The 16,712-nt window shown below is 38.9% G+C and overlaps 1 protein-coding gene across 10 annotated transcripts in view; it reads left to right on the top strand.

The window, feature by feature from the left end:
* Rufy3 (RUN and FYVE domain containing 3) overlaps window positions 1-16,461 on the top strand; it is a 76,568-nt gene extending 60,107 nt beyond the window's left edge. For 5 of the 10 annotated variants that reach the window (XM_090343469.1, XM_090343465.1, XM_090343468.1 and 2 more), the window contains 3 exons: window positions 1,357-1,524; window positions 2,917-3,014; window positions 4,416-7,086. In XM_090343469.1, the coding sequence (XP_090199595.1) occupies window positions 1,357-1,524; window positions 2,917-3,014; window positions 4,416-4,488 (339 nt within the window). In that variant the 3' untranslated portion in view covers window positions 4,489-7,086. The other 5 variants (XM_090343462.1, XM_090343460.1, XM_090343461.1 and 2 more) reach the window with 2 other exon arrangements.
* The last annotated feature ends 251 nt before the right edge of the window (window positions 16,462-16,712 follow it).

The following is a 16,712-nucleotide window of genomic DNA, read 5'->3' as shown; positions in this document are numbered from 1 at the left end:
CAAAAGGACCTGAAACTCTTATCTCCAATTAACCTCTAGAAGGAAAAGTGGGGCTTGGCTAAAGGGTAGGGAAGTAGTCTTGAGCTGAAGAGCTCAGGGAGCATAGGCCAAGTTCAAGCCCTTTCATCCACCAAAAAAAAAAAAATTAATATTTACTATCTTTTGTTTGTAAAACAGATCTTAAAATATGTTTCTAGAGAAGTTTCCTAGTTAAAAAAAAAAAAAGCATGCCAGTATTGTGAGAAGTAGCATGGTAATTTTTCACCATGATAGTCATGTGAAGAAGTGAAATATAACACAAATTTAAATTTTTTATATTTCTTCTATAAATTTTAAGAAGGAAAGAAGCTTTAAAAAAAAAGAAGGCAAGATTCAAAGTATACACTTACCACAACATGAACACAGAAGAACCTTAGGTCAGGCTGGGAGTTTGGCCTAGTGGTAGAGTGCTTGCCTAGCATGAACAAAGACCTTTGTTTGATTCCTTGGTACCACATAGAAAAGACCAGAAGTGGTGCTGTATCTCAAGCGGTAGAGCTGTAGCCTTGAGAAAGCCCAAGGATAGTGTTTAGTCCCTGAGTTAAAGCCCCGAGACTGGCAAAAAAGTAAAAATAAAAAAGAACCTCAGGTCATTGTCTTTGCTTATCTGAATAATGTTTCAGTGTTAATCTTGGCCAGGTTGGCAATGGCTCACTCCTGTAATCCTTGCTACTCAGGAGGTTGAGATCTGAGGACTGTGGTTCAAAGCCAGCTCGGGCACAAAAATCCAGTAAATCACCAGAAAACCTTAAGTGCACTGTGGCTCAACATGGTAGAGTGGTAGCATGGAGCTGAGGAGCTCAGAGACAGCGTCCAGGCCCAGAGTTCAATCCCCATGACCGACAGAAAAAAGTTTCATCTTTAAGAGGACCAAATCGTTCAGTCAGCCACACTGATGATGTTACCTTAGTGACACAGACTGCCTTCTAGATCTCTTGGGCTCTCAAATGTATCAACAGCGTTTGGTTTTGGTAGTTTTCACTGCTTCATTCAGTACTGAATATTTAAACAGTTTTTATATATTCCTGTAATGAGACTTACCAGTTATCTTAATATCTGTGCCAGAAGTATGTTCTTTGGCCTGGCAAGTTTTTCATATTTGTATGTAATTGGTCAAATGTTACTATACCTATCCTATATATTATTCTTGTCATTGTCTTTGGAAATGAATGATGGCTTCTGACTTATATGCTAGATCTGATTTATATGCCAGAATATTCAGACCAGAGGGTTTTGATCAGCCTTTTCCTATGAAATTTTATGGTTTGTACCTAGTTAAGGAAAAACTGTAAGCAATATATTTATCTTTGGGGACAGGATGTTGAAAAAGAACTGGAGATCCAGATCAGCATGAGACAGGAGATGGAACTTGCTATGAAGATGCTGGAGAAAGATGTCTGTGAGAAGCAAGATGCTCTGGTGTCTCTGAGGCAGCAACTTGATGATCTCAGGGCTCTCAAGCATGAACTTGCCTTTAAGCTACAGGTAGAGGAAATGTGAATTGATATATGGCCATTCTGAAATCTTGGGCTTCCCTCCAGCCCTTCTTGTTTTATAAATAAGAGTCACATGTTATTTTGAAGCCAGATGCTAATAAACAACTTTTTAAGAATCTATTAAATCAGGTACTGATGATACATGTCCGTTGTAATCCTAGCTAGTCAAGAGGCTGAGATCTGAAGATCAAGGTTCAAAGCCAGCCTAGGAAGAAAGTCCCACAAGATTGTCATCTCTAAGCACTATAAAAAGTCAGAAGTACAGCTGTGGCTGAAGTAGTGGAACAATAGCCTTGAGCAAAAAAGCTCAGGAACAGTGCCTAGGCCCTGAGTTCAAGCCCTAGGAATAGCACGCACATACAAAAAGAAAATCTACTGAGCCAGTCTCCTGTATTCATTCCTGTAGTCCTAGGTATAGAGGAGACTAAAACCTGTAAGATCACAATTCAAAGCTAGTCCAGGTAGAAAATACATGAGCCTCTATCTCCAATTAACCAGCTATAAAGCTAGGCTAGAGCTGTGGCTCAAATGTTAAGAAAACCAATTAAGAGCCGGGCACAGTGGCTCACACCTGTAATCCTAGCCACTCAGGAGGCTGAGATCTAAAGATTGTGGTTCAAAGCCAGCCCTGGCACTAAAGTCCATGAGATTCTTATCTCCAATTAACCTCCAGAAAACTAGAAATGACACTGTGGCTCAAGGGGTAGGGCAGTGGCCATGAGCTAAAGAGCTCAGGGACAATGCCCAAGCCCAGAGTTCAAGTCCCACAAACTGACAAAAAACAAACAAATAATTAAGCAAGAAAGCCAAGAAAAAGAATGAGGCTGAGTTCAAAACCCAATACTGGCATGGAGGGGGAAAAAAACGCATCAGAATATTTTAGCATCTTTTAAAAAATCAAGACTAAAACATGGGAAGGGGTATCAATGTTCAAGAAGTTATGTACCTACTACTTGACAAATGTAACTGTAACCCCTCTATACATCACCCTAACAACAAAATGTAATTGAAAAAGAAAAAAAAAAAGTCAGGACCAATGCTGGGCACTGGTGGCTTACACTGGTAATCCAAGCTACTCAGAAGGCTCAGATCTGAAGATTACTGCTTGAAGACAGCCCAAAAGAGCTTAGGGACAGTGCCCAGGCCCTGAATTCAAGCCCCGTGACAGACCAAAAAAAAAAAAATTAAGAACATTTTTCACATCAAAAGCTCTTTTGTTCTGTGACATTGTATCTACTCTCTAATCTAACAAATAGCTAATATTATTACAAGAATATAGATAACAATATTTTTAACCAATTTGCATTTTTTTTTATTTCTATTGTGAAATTTCCCACTTTACTATTAAGTTAAAAGCATGTTTTTTAAATCTTTTCCACAGAGTTCAGATTTAGGAGTAAAACAGAAAAGTGAACTAAACACTCGTTTGGAAGAGAAGACTAATCAGATGGCTGCTACCATTAAACAACTGGAACAAAGGTAAAAGTGCTGTTTCTTTAATGAACAGAGAGCTAGGAGTAAGCAAATAGAAAACATGAAACTCTTCCAGCCTACATCAGATGTGTTGATAGAAAGAAAACCAGTTAAATTCTATCCTGTTCTAAGATGTTGTTAAAGCACTGTTAGCTTGTATTGGCTTATCTTGACTATTGTGAATATCAGAAATGGGAGCTTAATCAATTTTGATGATGTGTGAAATTAGTAGGCTCCCAAGACTGAACAAACTTTCAAATGTGTGTGCCTAATTATGTTGTTTTCTTGTTCATAACTAAGGCCTTTAAATACTTCACTACATGATGTAGGAATTCTAAAAGGTGTCCTTCAAAGATCTATTCTGGGTTTTCTCCCTCCTTTAACCCTATTCTGACATCTTTTCTATCTCTTCTTTCTTCTTTTTCCTGAATAATTGTCTCACTTCCACTGATACCTAGTGTATTCTTCTACTCTGGCTTCCCTGGCTTCTATGACAAGCTCTCTCCCACCAGTGCTTATAATTCAGTCTTCCCAAAGCACATTTTCTCTCTGTGACTCCCTGTTTCTTTATCTGAAATCATCATTATCATCCAATAGAAGTGGCCAAGACTTTTAAAACTGAATGCAATGTGACGTAGTAAGAGCATTTCGGTGTTTCCACCTTTGACACCTACTGGTCCCCTCTGTTGAATTGGATGTTTTCATTAGTCCCTGGACATGCTTCCATTTTTCCCTCCATCTCCTTTCTGATAGTTCCACCAATTAGAAATGTCCTTTCCCTTTCCACTCTCTTTTTCTCACAATTTTACCACAGGCTTAACTGCCACCCTTCTTCCCAAAGTTTCTGATACCTCTTCCTCGCTAGAAATAGAGCCCCACCACTGGACTTGTCACACACTACCTCAGTTGTAAAAAGTATACATTTTGTATGTTTGTGAATGGGCAACTTTCTTTATCTCGATGTCCTCAACCTAAACAGGGGAGGTCCTAACAGCTGAGCATATTAATGCTAGCTTAAAAGTTAATGTTTTATTTATAAATGAATATAAAATATCCGGTATGGATGACATATATAAAGATATTTATGTAAGAGAGTTACCTAAATAATTTCTTGCTTATAGGCAATTAGAAGTTTATGATTTAACAAATTGTTTGGGGGGAGGTAAGAAAATATTAATCATTTTAAGGCTTCATACTATAGCAGTATGATTTGGGTGTCCGTAAGTTGTGTTTTTGAACTGTATCAAATTATTTCTCAGTGATTTTTGACTTGGTATTTAAAGCCAAGAATTGAAATAATGACTTATCTGAGTATTAAACTGATTTATTCTCTTGCTATCTTTGTGTTTCCCATTTATCCATTTTCTCACCCCTCTTTTACTTCATTATCATTTTTATTTTATTTAGTGAAAAAGATTTGGTGAAACAGGCAAAAACCTTAAATAGTGTGGCAAATAAACTGATCCCAAAACAGCATTAGGCATTTTACAGTCAGTCACCTCACAAGTCTGTGGTCACAAATTAATTGGAAAAGGAAAAAAACCCAAAGTTATTACATTTAACCTGTATAAACTGTCATAAGAAATTGACTTTGAATTTGTTGGACTTTTAAAAAAACAAATTGAATATTGGTTGGGTTTTTTTATTATTATTTTCTCCCCAGCATTAGAAAATTTGGAATAAGTCTCTGATTAAATACAAAAAAAAACCCTTTAAAAATTATTTCTAAAATCACTGATAAATAAAAACTAAAAAACCTAGGGAATCAAAGCTCTGTATATATATATTAAAGATGTCTTTATAACCCAGTCATTAGTAATATCAGATTCTGTATGTGTTGTTCATGTCTGCATTAGCAAGCCTGTTCTGCCATTGCAGTGAGTGTCATAATCTAGAGGTGACTACGATATGAAACCTGGACTCTTCTAAAGTAGTCCAGTATCTCTTAGGATGGTACCCCTTTTCACTTTCATTATGTAGTTTTAATTTCTAAGCCAAGGATAAATACGTATAGTCTTTTAGTACAATTCTAAGCAACCAAGATTGCTTACAGTTTTGCTTTGGGTTTTTTTGTTTTGCCTTATGACTTAAAGAAAAACTAGCATCCTTATATTTCTTTAAAGTACATAGAGATAAAGTTAGTAATAAGGTAACTTAGAATATAATGTGGAAGCTCAAGAAAACCCTCCTAATATTTATCATCTCTACCTCTGCCACTTTTCTGCAATTCCACTTCCTACTTAGATAGCTCAGAGATAACAATTTTAGTAAAAATACTCCTAGTGAAAATAAATGCACTATACATTTTTCAGATCTAGTTTGCTTTTACTACTGGGGTAAAAAGGACAACGTTCAGACATGAATAATGATTTCCTGCCTGTCATTCCTTACCAACAAACATTTACATAAAAGTTTCTCCTACTTTTCATTTGGATTGGGATTTGTTAAAGGTTCTTGGAAACTAATAACTGGTCATTAGAAAAATCATTTCAAAGTAAGAAATACATGAATAAATTCATATCTCCTATTATTATTTAGTATAAAATGAAAATACCCAGTAGATATCCACAAGCAATATCAGCAGGGCCTCATTTTCTAAGTGACCACAGATCTAACCGTTTCTAGGCTTTACATTGTAAATAATCCTATAAATACTTTAATCTTTTTTAATGCTCTATGATTTGGGGAGATGTTTTTGTTTTGTTTTATTTTTGTTTTTTTGGCTAGTCCTGGGCTTGAGCTCAGAGCCTGAGCACTGTCCTTGGGCTTTCTCAAGGCTAGAGCTCTACTACTTGAGCCTCAGCACCACTTCCAGCTTTTTTCTATGTATGTGGTACCAAGGAATGGAACCCAGGTCTTCGTGCATGCTAGGCAAGCACTCTACCACTAGGCAAAACTCCAAGCCCAAGAGAGGTTTTTTATGTAAGCCTTTAATCCCTCAAAGGGTCTTGACCAGATGTTTGAGGTTTTTGTTGTTTTTTTCATTTTAGTATGATTTGCAGCATTTCAGCTGCTAAGGTAGGCCACCAAACCCCATGCTTCCAGCTCTTGAAATTCTCTACCATCTTCTTGACAAAACTAGAATGTAAGGTAGATTTTATGTGTGTTTTGGGGTCCTTACATTGACATGGTCAAAGAGCATGTGTTAGAACCAACTTCATGGAAGGTCCCGTGCTCTTGAACTTACTTTTAGTTCTTATAATTTTGCACCTATATAAATATAGCTCTTACGGCTTTATTATCTTCATCAACCTCTTTGGTGATGAGTGGCCTTTTCTATGAGCATTTGGAAGGAATAATCATTAAAACTTTAAAGACAACACCTAGCATGCTTCTAAGTTACATTATATAATGCCCTAAATATTTCACCTTCAAAAACAATAATAAATTATAGGTGCAAAGTTAAGATGTTTAGAAGAAAACATCCATCGAAATCTTCCAAAGATATGGTCAGGAGTTTCTCGAGCCCTAGTACTTTTCAGTTGGTCATACCAGTGCTAAGAGTGGACAGGGACAAGACAGCCCTCTGACAAAGGCTTTTCCTTGTGTAATAACCTTAGGCCTGGGTACAAGTTGATATATTATGTACTGTGAGTTAATATATGTGATTTTGGAAATGGGCCAGAAAAAAAATACTATAATGCTTCATGTAAGAAGGTAGTTAGCCCTTTTGCAAGCTCTAATTATGTGTGAAAAATAGAAATATAAAGTACCAAACATATTAGGAAATAAAAACATACAAAAAATAATTTAAATTCAATTACTACATACCTGAGGTTGGCTCTGAATATGGATTTTCTAAAAAAAAAAAAAGTGATGTTTTATTGTTTATCATCTAATGGCTGTAAACTGTAGTGTTAGAATAAAAAAAAAAAGTGAAAAATCAGCTTTCCTCTGCCTGGTTCACCTTCATCTTACTTTTCTCTAGAATTTCTTTGTCATCTTTTTTTTTCCTTCCCATAATTCCTTCCCCTGTGTCTTCTGAAGTCTTTTTTTTTTTTTTCTTCATACCTTCTTCCTTGGGTTATTTTATTTTCTGTTGTGAACATGGTCTTCCTCCCCACCACGGCTTTTGTTTTTTATCACAAGTTCATATGGCTCACATCCAGATTGCGACAGGCCGAGCGAGGCCGACAGTCTGCTGAGTTGGACAACAGGCTCTTCAAAAAGGACTTTGGAGACAAGATCAACAGTCTGCAGCTGGAAGTGGAGGAGCTCACCAGGCATCGGTGAACAGAGGGCAACTTGAGCTGACAGGGTGGTCATGGGTAATACATAGCTAGACAAAGGGACCTTAGTACTTAACAACCATCTCCATGCTATCTTTTCAATGTCCTTTCCCTGGAGCTGGAATCAGAAAGTTCCCCTTCTATCAACATTCCCAAGATCCTGTCAATATCTTTTCTGATTAAAGAATTAATAATTAAGGCTGGGAGTTTGGCCTAGTGGTAGAGTGCTTGCCTAGCATGCACAGAGACCCAAGTTCAATTCCTCAGTACATAGGAAAAAAAGCTGGAAGTGGTGCCGTGGCTCAAGTGGTAGAGCTCTAGCCTTGAGAAAAGTCCAAGGACAGTGCTCAGGCCCTGAGTTCAAGCCCCATAACTGGCAAAAAAAACAAAACAAAACAATCAGCCCAACCATGATGGTGGTTCATGCCTGTAATTAATCCTAGCTACTCAGGAGACAGACTTCTGGAGAATCTTGGATCAAAGCCCAGCCTGGGGCAAAAAGTATCCCAGATTCTATCTCCAAATGTTGCAATAAAAAGGAAGGCAGTAGGCCAGTCTCAATAGCTCACACCTGTAATCCTAACTACTCAGGAGGCTGAGATCTGAGGATCGTGGTTCAAAGCCAGCCCGGGCACTAAAGTCGGTCTAAGACTCTTATGTCCAATTAACCCACCAGAAAAGCAGAAATGGTGCTGTGGCTCAAAGAGTAGGGTGGTAGCTTTGAGCTGACGAGCTCTGGGACAAAACCCAAGCCCAGAGTTCGAGTCCTGCAACCAAAAAAAACAAAAGAATTTAGCTATTTTTAGAAAATAATGAACAAAGAAGTAAGACTTTTCATTCTTTCCCTTTCCCACCTATCCTAGGAACCAGCTTGAATTAGAACTAAAAAAAGAAAAGGAAAGAAGGTTACAAATCAACAAAAACATCCCAGGAAAGGGATTGCAGAGGCCAGAACACAAGGTGGTAATGTTTACTATTCTCTTATTCATTTATTTTAATGCAATTTTTAGAGATTACATTGATTGACCCATTGGTTTTCATTCATACCTATGGCCTTGAGAATACACAAAGTAAATGTGAAACATTGTCAGTAATTTTAAAAATAATGCCATATAATACAATGTAACCCTTCTATTAATTACAATAAAAACATATGAAAAAAAAAAGAATTCAAATGTAAAAAAAAAAATGCCATATAGGGCTAGGAGTTTGGCCTGGTGATAGAGTGCTTGCCTGGCATGCAGGTTCGATTCCTCGTTACCACATACATAGAAAAAAGCTGGAAATGGTGCAGAGGCTCTAGTGGTAGAGCTCTAGCCTTGAGAAAGTCCAAGGACAGTGCTCAGGCCCTGAGCTCAAACCCAGGACTGGCCAAAAAAAAAAAAAAAAAAAAAAGCACCATATAATCATCCCAACAGTAAATTTCACTTCAAAGGAATTTTTTTCAATTTGCTTCTTTATACTTTTTTCTGAAACTAACACAAAAATAAATATTAAAGGAGCTTCTTGTTTTAGTTCCTGGGTTTCAACTCAGCCTGAGCAATATCCCTTAGCTTTTTTATTCAAGGCTAGCACTCACTCTACAACTTAAAGTATTCCACACTAACAATATTTTTGGTTGCTATAAGAATCTCACTGACTTTTCAAACTGCAATCCTCAGATCTCACCTTTCGGAGGAGCTAAAATTAACAGACATGAGCCACTAGTTCTAGATTATGTAGAGTGGTACAACAAGCAGAAACTGAAATATCAGTCTTGAAAAGAGAGACCTCTTAGCACATTACTGTGGACCTCTAGTTCCATTACTATTTTAAATGTACAAAGAACTGTTTAGGGAACAGTATCTGAAAGGTAATAGAGGTGTAATTAAAATCTTCACCTTTCTTCCTTTATTTTACCAAGAAGTCTTCTCAGTAGTCAATACCGAATTTTTCTGTAATCAGGCATTTAGGAAGGTGTGTTAGCCTCTCTTTGATACATGAGTGGTCTAAGAACAGTCTACTTTTGAAAGCAGATAGAAATGTAGGTCTGTGTGCACCACTGAAAGAACTCATTTTACCCAGACAGGAATTAAGAGCCACGAAGAAGTACACTAGAACTTCATGTTTGTTTTTTAGAGCAGAGCACTTCCTGACTTGCTTAGGTTATGTAAGTTGCCAGGACACTGGGGCAGCTACTTGATTGAATGCCCAGGGAATCATGAAGTCAGCTGGATGTCATGCTTGATTGCAGAGTTCACTTGAGAAATATGTTGTCCTCAGTTGTTCTCAGAACTATTACCATGAACTTACTCTCTGAGTAAACAGGCTACATTCTGAATTTTATTTGAGTTTCACAAATGAAATAAAATTATCAACTCTGAAAATAACATTGCAGAGGATGGGAAAATGTGAAAGATCTTCTACTTAATGAAAAAGCTATTCAGCTTTTTATAACAACTAAGCTGTTGTACAAGAAAATAGCTGCAATATTTCATAATGTATCCTGAGTAATTAATACATTAGGCTGTTTTCTTTTGGCAGGATGGAAAACACAAAATTCAAGAGGAAAATGTTAAGCCGTTGGAAGAAGGCCACAGGTGTTATGAATGAACTATTCATAAAGTCATTCTAGGGGCTGGGAGTTTGGCCTAGTGGTAGAGTGCTTGTCTAGCATGCACGAAGGCCCAGGTTCAAATCCTCAGTACCACATACATAGAAAAAAAAAGCCAGAAGTGGTGCTGTGGCTTGAGTGGTAGAGTTCTAGCCTTGAGAAAGCTCAGGCCCTGAGCTCAAGGCCCAGGACTGGCGCAAAAAAAAAAAAAAAAAAAAAAAAATTAAACTCATTCTATAAAGTCATTCAGGGGCAGACTTAGGAAACCCAGAGATTTTTGAAAAAATTTTTTATTGTAAATGTGATGTACAGAGGCATTACAGTTATGTAAGTCAGGTAATGAGCACATTAATTTTTTTGGGTGGGGAGGTGGGTCAAAGGGTTTGAACTCATCCTGGGCCCACTTCCTGTTTTTCTAGAGGTTAATTGGAGGTGAGTCTCAGGTCCTTTTGTGCCTGGGCTGAACCTTGATCCTCAGATCACAGACTCCTGAGTAGGTAGGATTACAGTGTGAATCACTGCACCCAGTGTACATTTCTTTCTGAGAAATATCACCCCCTCCCTCCTTTTCTCCCAGTTTTTCCCCTTATAGCCCTCTCCTCCCCCCAAGTTGTATAATTCATTTCCAACATAGTGTCTGGTGAAGAGAGAGCTTTTGATATACAGACCAGACTGATTTATAACATTAATTTGCCAGTGAGACTTTTTTGATTATGGGGGTTGAACTTGCGCAAGGCTTAAGTGCTGCCCTGAGCTCTGAACTACAGCTCCATTTCCAGTTTTTGAGTGGTTAATTGGAGATGAGTCTAATGGGAACATTTCTGCTCTGGCTGGGGCTCCAATTCTCAGATCTTAGCTTCCTGAGTAGCTAACATTATCTGTACTTTCTATTCACTTTTGCTGTGAACTTAAAACTATTCTAAAATTAAGTCTGTTTTAGAGGGGAACAATAGGGATAAGAAAAGATGCCAGAGGAGTTTTGAGAGAACTGTGCAGTGTTATCCTCCTGGGTATGTGTCTCTGTCTAGGCTTGACACCTTCAAAATGAAGTAATATGTCACATTTTCTCTGTCTAGAGCAAAGTTAGTTATTGATGATGTAAACTACACAGTCTAGCATTAGGCAGATTATGTGGGTCCTTTGTATGTATCCCTTCTTGCTTCCAAGGCCCAAATGTGTTCGAAGTCTTTTTCATCTTGCTTCCAAAAACATAGTAATACCAGTTTGAGACCAGCTTGGGCTATGTAACAAAACCTTGTATCAAGAGAAAAAGAGGGTTTATAGTCCAGGACCAACCTTAAACCCTAGCACTTTTAAACTGTAGCTCATATAAGAAAGGGAACTAAAAGGCCAGGAGTTGGCCTAGTGCTTGCCTAGCATGCTTGAAGACCCGGGTTTGATTCCTCGGTAACACATACATAGAAAAGCCAGAATTGGGGGCCGGGAGTTTGGCCTAGTGGTTAAAGTGCTTGCCTTAGCATGCATGAAGACCCAGGTTCGATTCCTCGGTACCACATACATAGAAAAAAAGCCAGAAGTGGTGCTGAGGCTCAAGTGGTAGAGTGCTAGCCTTGAAAAAGTCTAAGGACAGTGCTCAGGCCCTGAGCTCAAGCCCAGGACTGGCAAAAAAAAAAGCCAGAATTGGTGCTGTGGTTCAAGTGGTAGAGTACTAGCTTTGAGGCAAGCCCAAGGACATGCCCAGGCCCTGAATTTAAGCACCAGGACTGGCAAAAAAGAAGAAAAAAAAAGAAAGGAAGAAAGAGAGGGAGGGAAGGAAGTAGAAATGCTCTAAAATTAGCCATTAAGGTGCCTTTCATTATAGCATAGTTCTAGAATAAAACCTAGTCATTTGCAAGTTATTAAGTGTCAAGTTCTGACTTGAGCCCTGGGAATAGATGACAGTATTTCTTCTATCTGTATTATGCTCTGAAGTTTAGAGATTTTCAGAGCCACTCTTTACAAATTTAATTCTCTTTACACAAGTAAAATCAGCTGGGCACTGGTGGCTCATGCCTGATGGAAAAAGCCATTGTAGGACTGAGAGTATGGCCTAGTGGTAGAGTGCTTGCTTACCATGCAAAAACCCTGGGTTTGATTCCTTGATACCACATACACAGAAAAGGTCAGAAGTGGTGCTATAGTTCAAGTGGGTAGAACAGTAGCCTTGAGAAAGCTAAAGACAGTAACCAGGCCCTGAGTTTAAGCCCCAGGGCCAGAAAAAAAAATCCAAGATGAATAATTACCTTGTTCCCAGTAATATAAACTTCAGTGTTGCTTGTTTGACAGAGTTTTTGTCTTCAAGGCACATACTGACATTTGTTACTATTCTTTTTCCTTTGTAGGATGCACTCCCTCCCTACAGATGAACAGGTAACTGAACCTTGTGTATAAATGAACAAGTTGATGTCCTCAGCCTAGGCACTGTGTAAGGGAACAAAGGAAGCTAATCTCCTAAATATGTGCATACAACAGTTTAACAGCAATCCAGGCGCAGTGGCCCACACCTGTAATCTTAGCTACTCAGGAGGCTGAGATCTGAGGATCAAGGTTCAAAGCCAGCCCAGGGACTAACGTCTATGTGAGACTCTAATCTCAATTAACCACCAGAAAACTGGAAGTGGTACTGTGGCTCAAGGGGTAGGGCAGTAGCCTTGAGCTGAAGAGCTCAGGGACAGTGTCCAGGCCCAGAGTTCAAGTCCCACAACCGACAAAAAAAAAGTGTAACACCATGAGAAAGACAAGCTACTATGTTTCCTGTTACCTATCAGAAATGTTCTTGCCCTTCTCAAAGGCAAAAGTAAGAAGAGAGGGATAGAATCATTTAAAAAATTACCCCCTTCCCTCATACTGGGATTTGAACTCATGGCCATGATGCTCACAAGGCAACCACACTTATGTCAGATGACTCAGCCACAAGCTCTTTTTCTGCTTGGGTTACTTAAGACAGGATCTTGCTTCCTGCTTGCACACACTCCTAGACTGCAAGCCATCCATTTTAGCTTTTTTGTCATAGCTGTGGCGACAGGTACACACCACCACCCAGACATCCTTTCCTTGGTGATAGCCTGGAACCTCAGTCCTTCCAGTGTCAGCCTCCTCAGTACCTAAGATTACAGGTATGAGCCACTGGATCCTGGCAAGCATTTTCTTTTATAATTCTATATGCCTGGATTTTCCATTCAGAAATAAACCCATATTTATGCTTATAGCTTAGTTTTTATAGTAATGATTGGATTATCACTTGCAAGTAGTAAGGTGCAGGGACTATGTGTAAATTGTTTCTTCCATTACAAATAGTAAGTATAGCTACAACAGTTAATTAAAAAAAAAATTATCACCAGGTACTGGTGGGTTACACCAGTACTTCTAGCTACTCAAGAAGCTGAGATCTGAGAATCATGATTCAAAGCCAGCCAGGGCAGGAAAGGCCATGAGACTCTTGTCTCCCAAATAACCACCAGAAAATCAGAAGTGGCTCTGTGGTTCAAGGTGTTAGAACACTAGCCTTGAGTCAAGAGTTCAGGGATAGTGCCTAGGCCTGAGTTCAAGCCCGATCACCACCACCACCCCACCACCCCCTAAAAAAGTACATAGCATTTGTGTTTGTGGCACTAAAGGATACTGAATTGGTTACTGTGTGGTTTAGGATTTGCTGATGCCCTCCGAAAAGCCACAGAAGTGTCAGCTATGCCAGGAAGATGGCACCCTAACCAAGGTAACTAATGGGAAATGCATACTCTTCATAGGGTTGTCCACTACACCACCAGCCACTTGTCATGAATCATAGACCCTGCCATAAGGGCATGGAGGGCAGAGTGGAGCGGTAGGCTGGGGACCAAGCTCTGTTCTTTCTCTGTCAAAGTAATTCAGATCTTCAAATCCTCAGCTACGTATGTAATTTCAGTGCCGTAATGTCTAGTGTGTACCATTCCAAGTACTGGAGAAGAGTAGAGTGATAAAGTAGCCGAACTCCCTATCTTGTGAACTTTGTCTTAGTCCCACCACTGAATAGGTGCTGTGATCTTAAGGAAATTTCCCAGCTTCCCAAATTATAAGTGCCAAATGAAGAGTAGTTCCAAGCTTTCAGCTCCACTTTTTTTCCTAGTACTGTATTCATAAATGTTTTAAACTCGTAAAAAATACTAACCTAATTCCCACTTTCCTTCTCTAAGCCATGCAGACAAATTTTATTGCCATCAGAGGGAATGTCTTCTTTGACTTTTCAAAGTGACATTGCACCCTATCATTTCCTTAAAACTGAGGCAGGAGTTTGAAGCCAGCCTAAGTTACACATTTAAAAAGAAAACCTGGGCCGCCAGTTTTGCCTAGTAGGGTGCTTGCCTAGTATGCACGCAGACTCATTGGATTCCTCCATACCATGTACATAGAAAAAACTGGAAGTGGTGCTGTGGCTTAAGTGGTAAAGAACTAGCCTTGAGCAAAAGAAGCTAAGGGATAGTGCCCAGGCCCTGAGTTCAAGCTCCAGGACTGACAAAGAGAGAAAGAGGGAAGAGAAGGGAAAGAAGGGAGAGGAGGGAGAAAAGAGGGAAGGGAGCGAGAGACAGAGAGGAGGGAAGAAAAAAGAAAAAAAAAGAGAGACAGAGACAGACTAAGCAATTCCCCTCCCCTACCATTCAGGAGAAATAATTCTTCACATCATCACACCTTGCCCATCACTGGTGGCATTGACAGTGATACAGTGTGAGTTAGAGAGGCTAGTCCCTCATAAATGTAGAAAAACAAATAGGAGCATGGAAACATTTATCCTATGCTTCCTGTGTCCCCTTCTTCTGTTCCCATCTAAGCTCTACTTTTTCTTGTAGAATGTGTGTAAGAACTGCAGAGGAACCGTCTGTAATGCCTGCTCAACAAATGAACTGCCTCTTCCTTCTAGTATCAAGCCTGAAAGAGTTTGCAATTCCTGTCACACACAGCTAATGAAGCAGTACTCCATGAGCCCATCCTAAGTCCAGAGGTCAAGAAGGCCTGGATCAAAATGCTCATGCAGACCTACCCTCTACCTTCCTTAGCTGTCAGGATCTAAAGCCCAGTCCTTAGAATCAAACGGAGTTGATAGGAAATAAGCCTATTAACTTAAAGAAGTTGATTTAAATAAACCAGTTAGGGGGGAAAAGGCAGAGTTGTGGGTGCTGGAAAGTTTGCTCAGTTTTCTTAATGACTATAAATAAAAGTTACTTGGTTGAGCCTTTTCTAAATCAAACAAGCCCAATTTGAAGAGTTTATTTTGTAGTCTATCATGATTAGCAATAATGATATACTAATAGAAAGTCACAGAAGATAATAAAAAGGGGCTGAAGTTGTAGCCCAGTAGAGAATGCTTGTCTTGTATATGTAAGGCCTCAAGTACAATCTCCAGCATCACACAAAAGAAAACTATAAGATCATCTCCCTCTACTACATTTGCAGCTTTAAAAGGCAGGAAGATAAAAATGGCAAATATAGCCGGGCGAGGTGGCTCGCACCTGTAATCCTACCTACTCAGGAGGCTGAGATCTGAGGATCAGGGTTCAAAGCCAATCAGGGCACAAAAGGACCTGAGACTCTAATCTCCAATTAACCTCTAGAAAAAACATGAAATGGGGTTTGGCTCAAGGGTAGGGCAGTAGCCTTGAGCTGAATAGCTCAGGAACAGTGCCCAGGCCCAGAGTTCAAGCCCCATGACCCACCAAAAAAAAAAAAAAAGAAAAAAGAGAGAAACGTTGGGCTGGGAGTTTGACCTAGTGGTAGAGTGCTTGCCTAGCACGCACAAAGAGCCAGGTTCGGTTCCTTGGTTACCACATGCATAGAAAAAGCTGGAAGTGGTGCTGTGGCTCAAGTGGTAGAGCTCTAGCCTTGAGAAAGCCCCAGGACTGGCAAAAAAAAAAAGTTACCTATTTTTCCAAGTGCTGGACCATAAAGATTGCTTCCTCTTTTCTCATTAACTACCTCTTTAAAATCTCTACCAAACTGTGAACCTACACTCAGGGAGAAAAATATGATATAGATCCTGAATGTATTAAGAATAATTTTGTAATGTATTATAATTTCAGGGCCAGCATTTTCTGGTCTATTCCTGCAAATGTTCTCATCACTTGAGCAAGTACGAATGAACACTTGTTTTGCCATTTAATGACTTAAATAGAAAATATGTCTCTTCAGAACCACACAACAAAAGAGAGCCATCTCTTCACAGACCCGCCATTGCCTCCGTATCATAAAAGTGTAAGAGTTTGTCTTTGACAAATAATGTAGTGTAAAGCAGGTTTAATTTGTTGATGGCTAAGAACTGCTCAATATCTATTAAACTGTTCCTTAATAAGAAATCTTTTTTCTTCAAACATCAGAGTTGGTAGGATAGTAGGGAATACTTTCAGCAAAGGAAGAAAAAAAAATGGCATGCTCTTTTGATTATGTTCTATGTGTCTAAATTATTCAATTCCAATTAAGAGCTGAAATGATTCTTTGACTCGTATAGAATTCTGGGATAGAAACATCCTAGAACCATGTTATTTGATGAATTCTGTCTCCTAAAATGCCTGGGAAAGAGTTGTTATTCCACAAGTCTGGCCTGTTAGTTGATAAAGATAAAAGTTTGAAGAATACCTGGGGAAAATAAAATTACTTCTAGTCAGTTTGTTGACTCTTTTCCTTTAAATATATATATATATATATGTATATATGTTTTGCAAGTTTCATTAACTTTTGGCTCCTACATGAACAAGCATTTTTTTATGTTCCATATAATGGAGCTGGGAGATGGCAAAATAGGGATAATCCCAAATTGGCCAAAATACTAGTTTTGAGTTAAAGGGAAAAGAAGCATCTCTAACACTCTACAAGCTAAGTGAAACGTAATAGAGACCCTACAAGCAAATCTTAAAT

This window comes from Megascapheus bottae, chromosome 13 (assembly GCF_031878675.1).
Source record: "Megascapheus bottae isolate mThoBot1 chromosome 13, mThoBot2.hap1, whole genome shotgun sequence".
NCBI classification, from domain to species: domain Eukaryota; kingdom Metazoa; phylum Chordata; class Mammalia; order Rodentia; family Geomyidae; genus Megascapheus; species Megascapheus bottae.
Note: the sequence above shows the minus strand (reverse complement) of the source record. Positions and strands in the feature narration are given on the sequence as shown.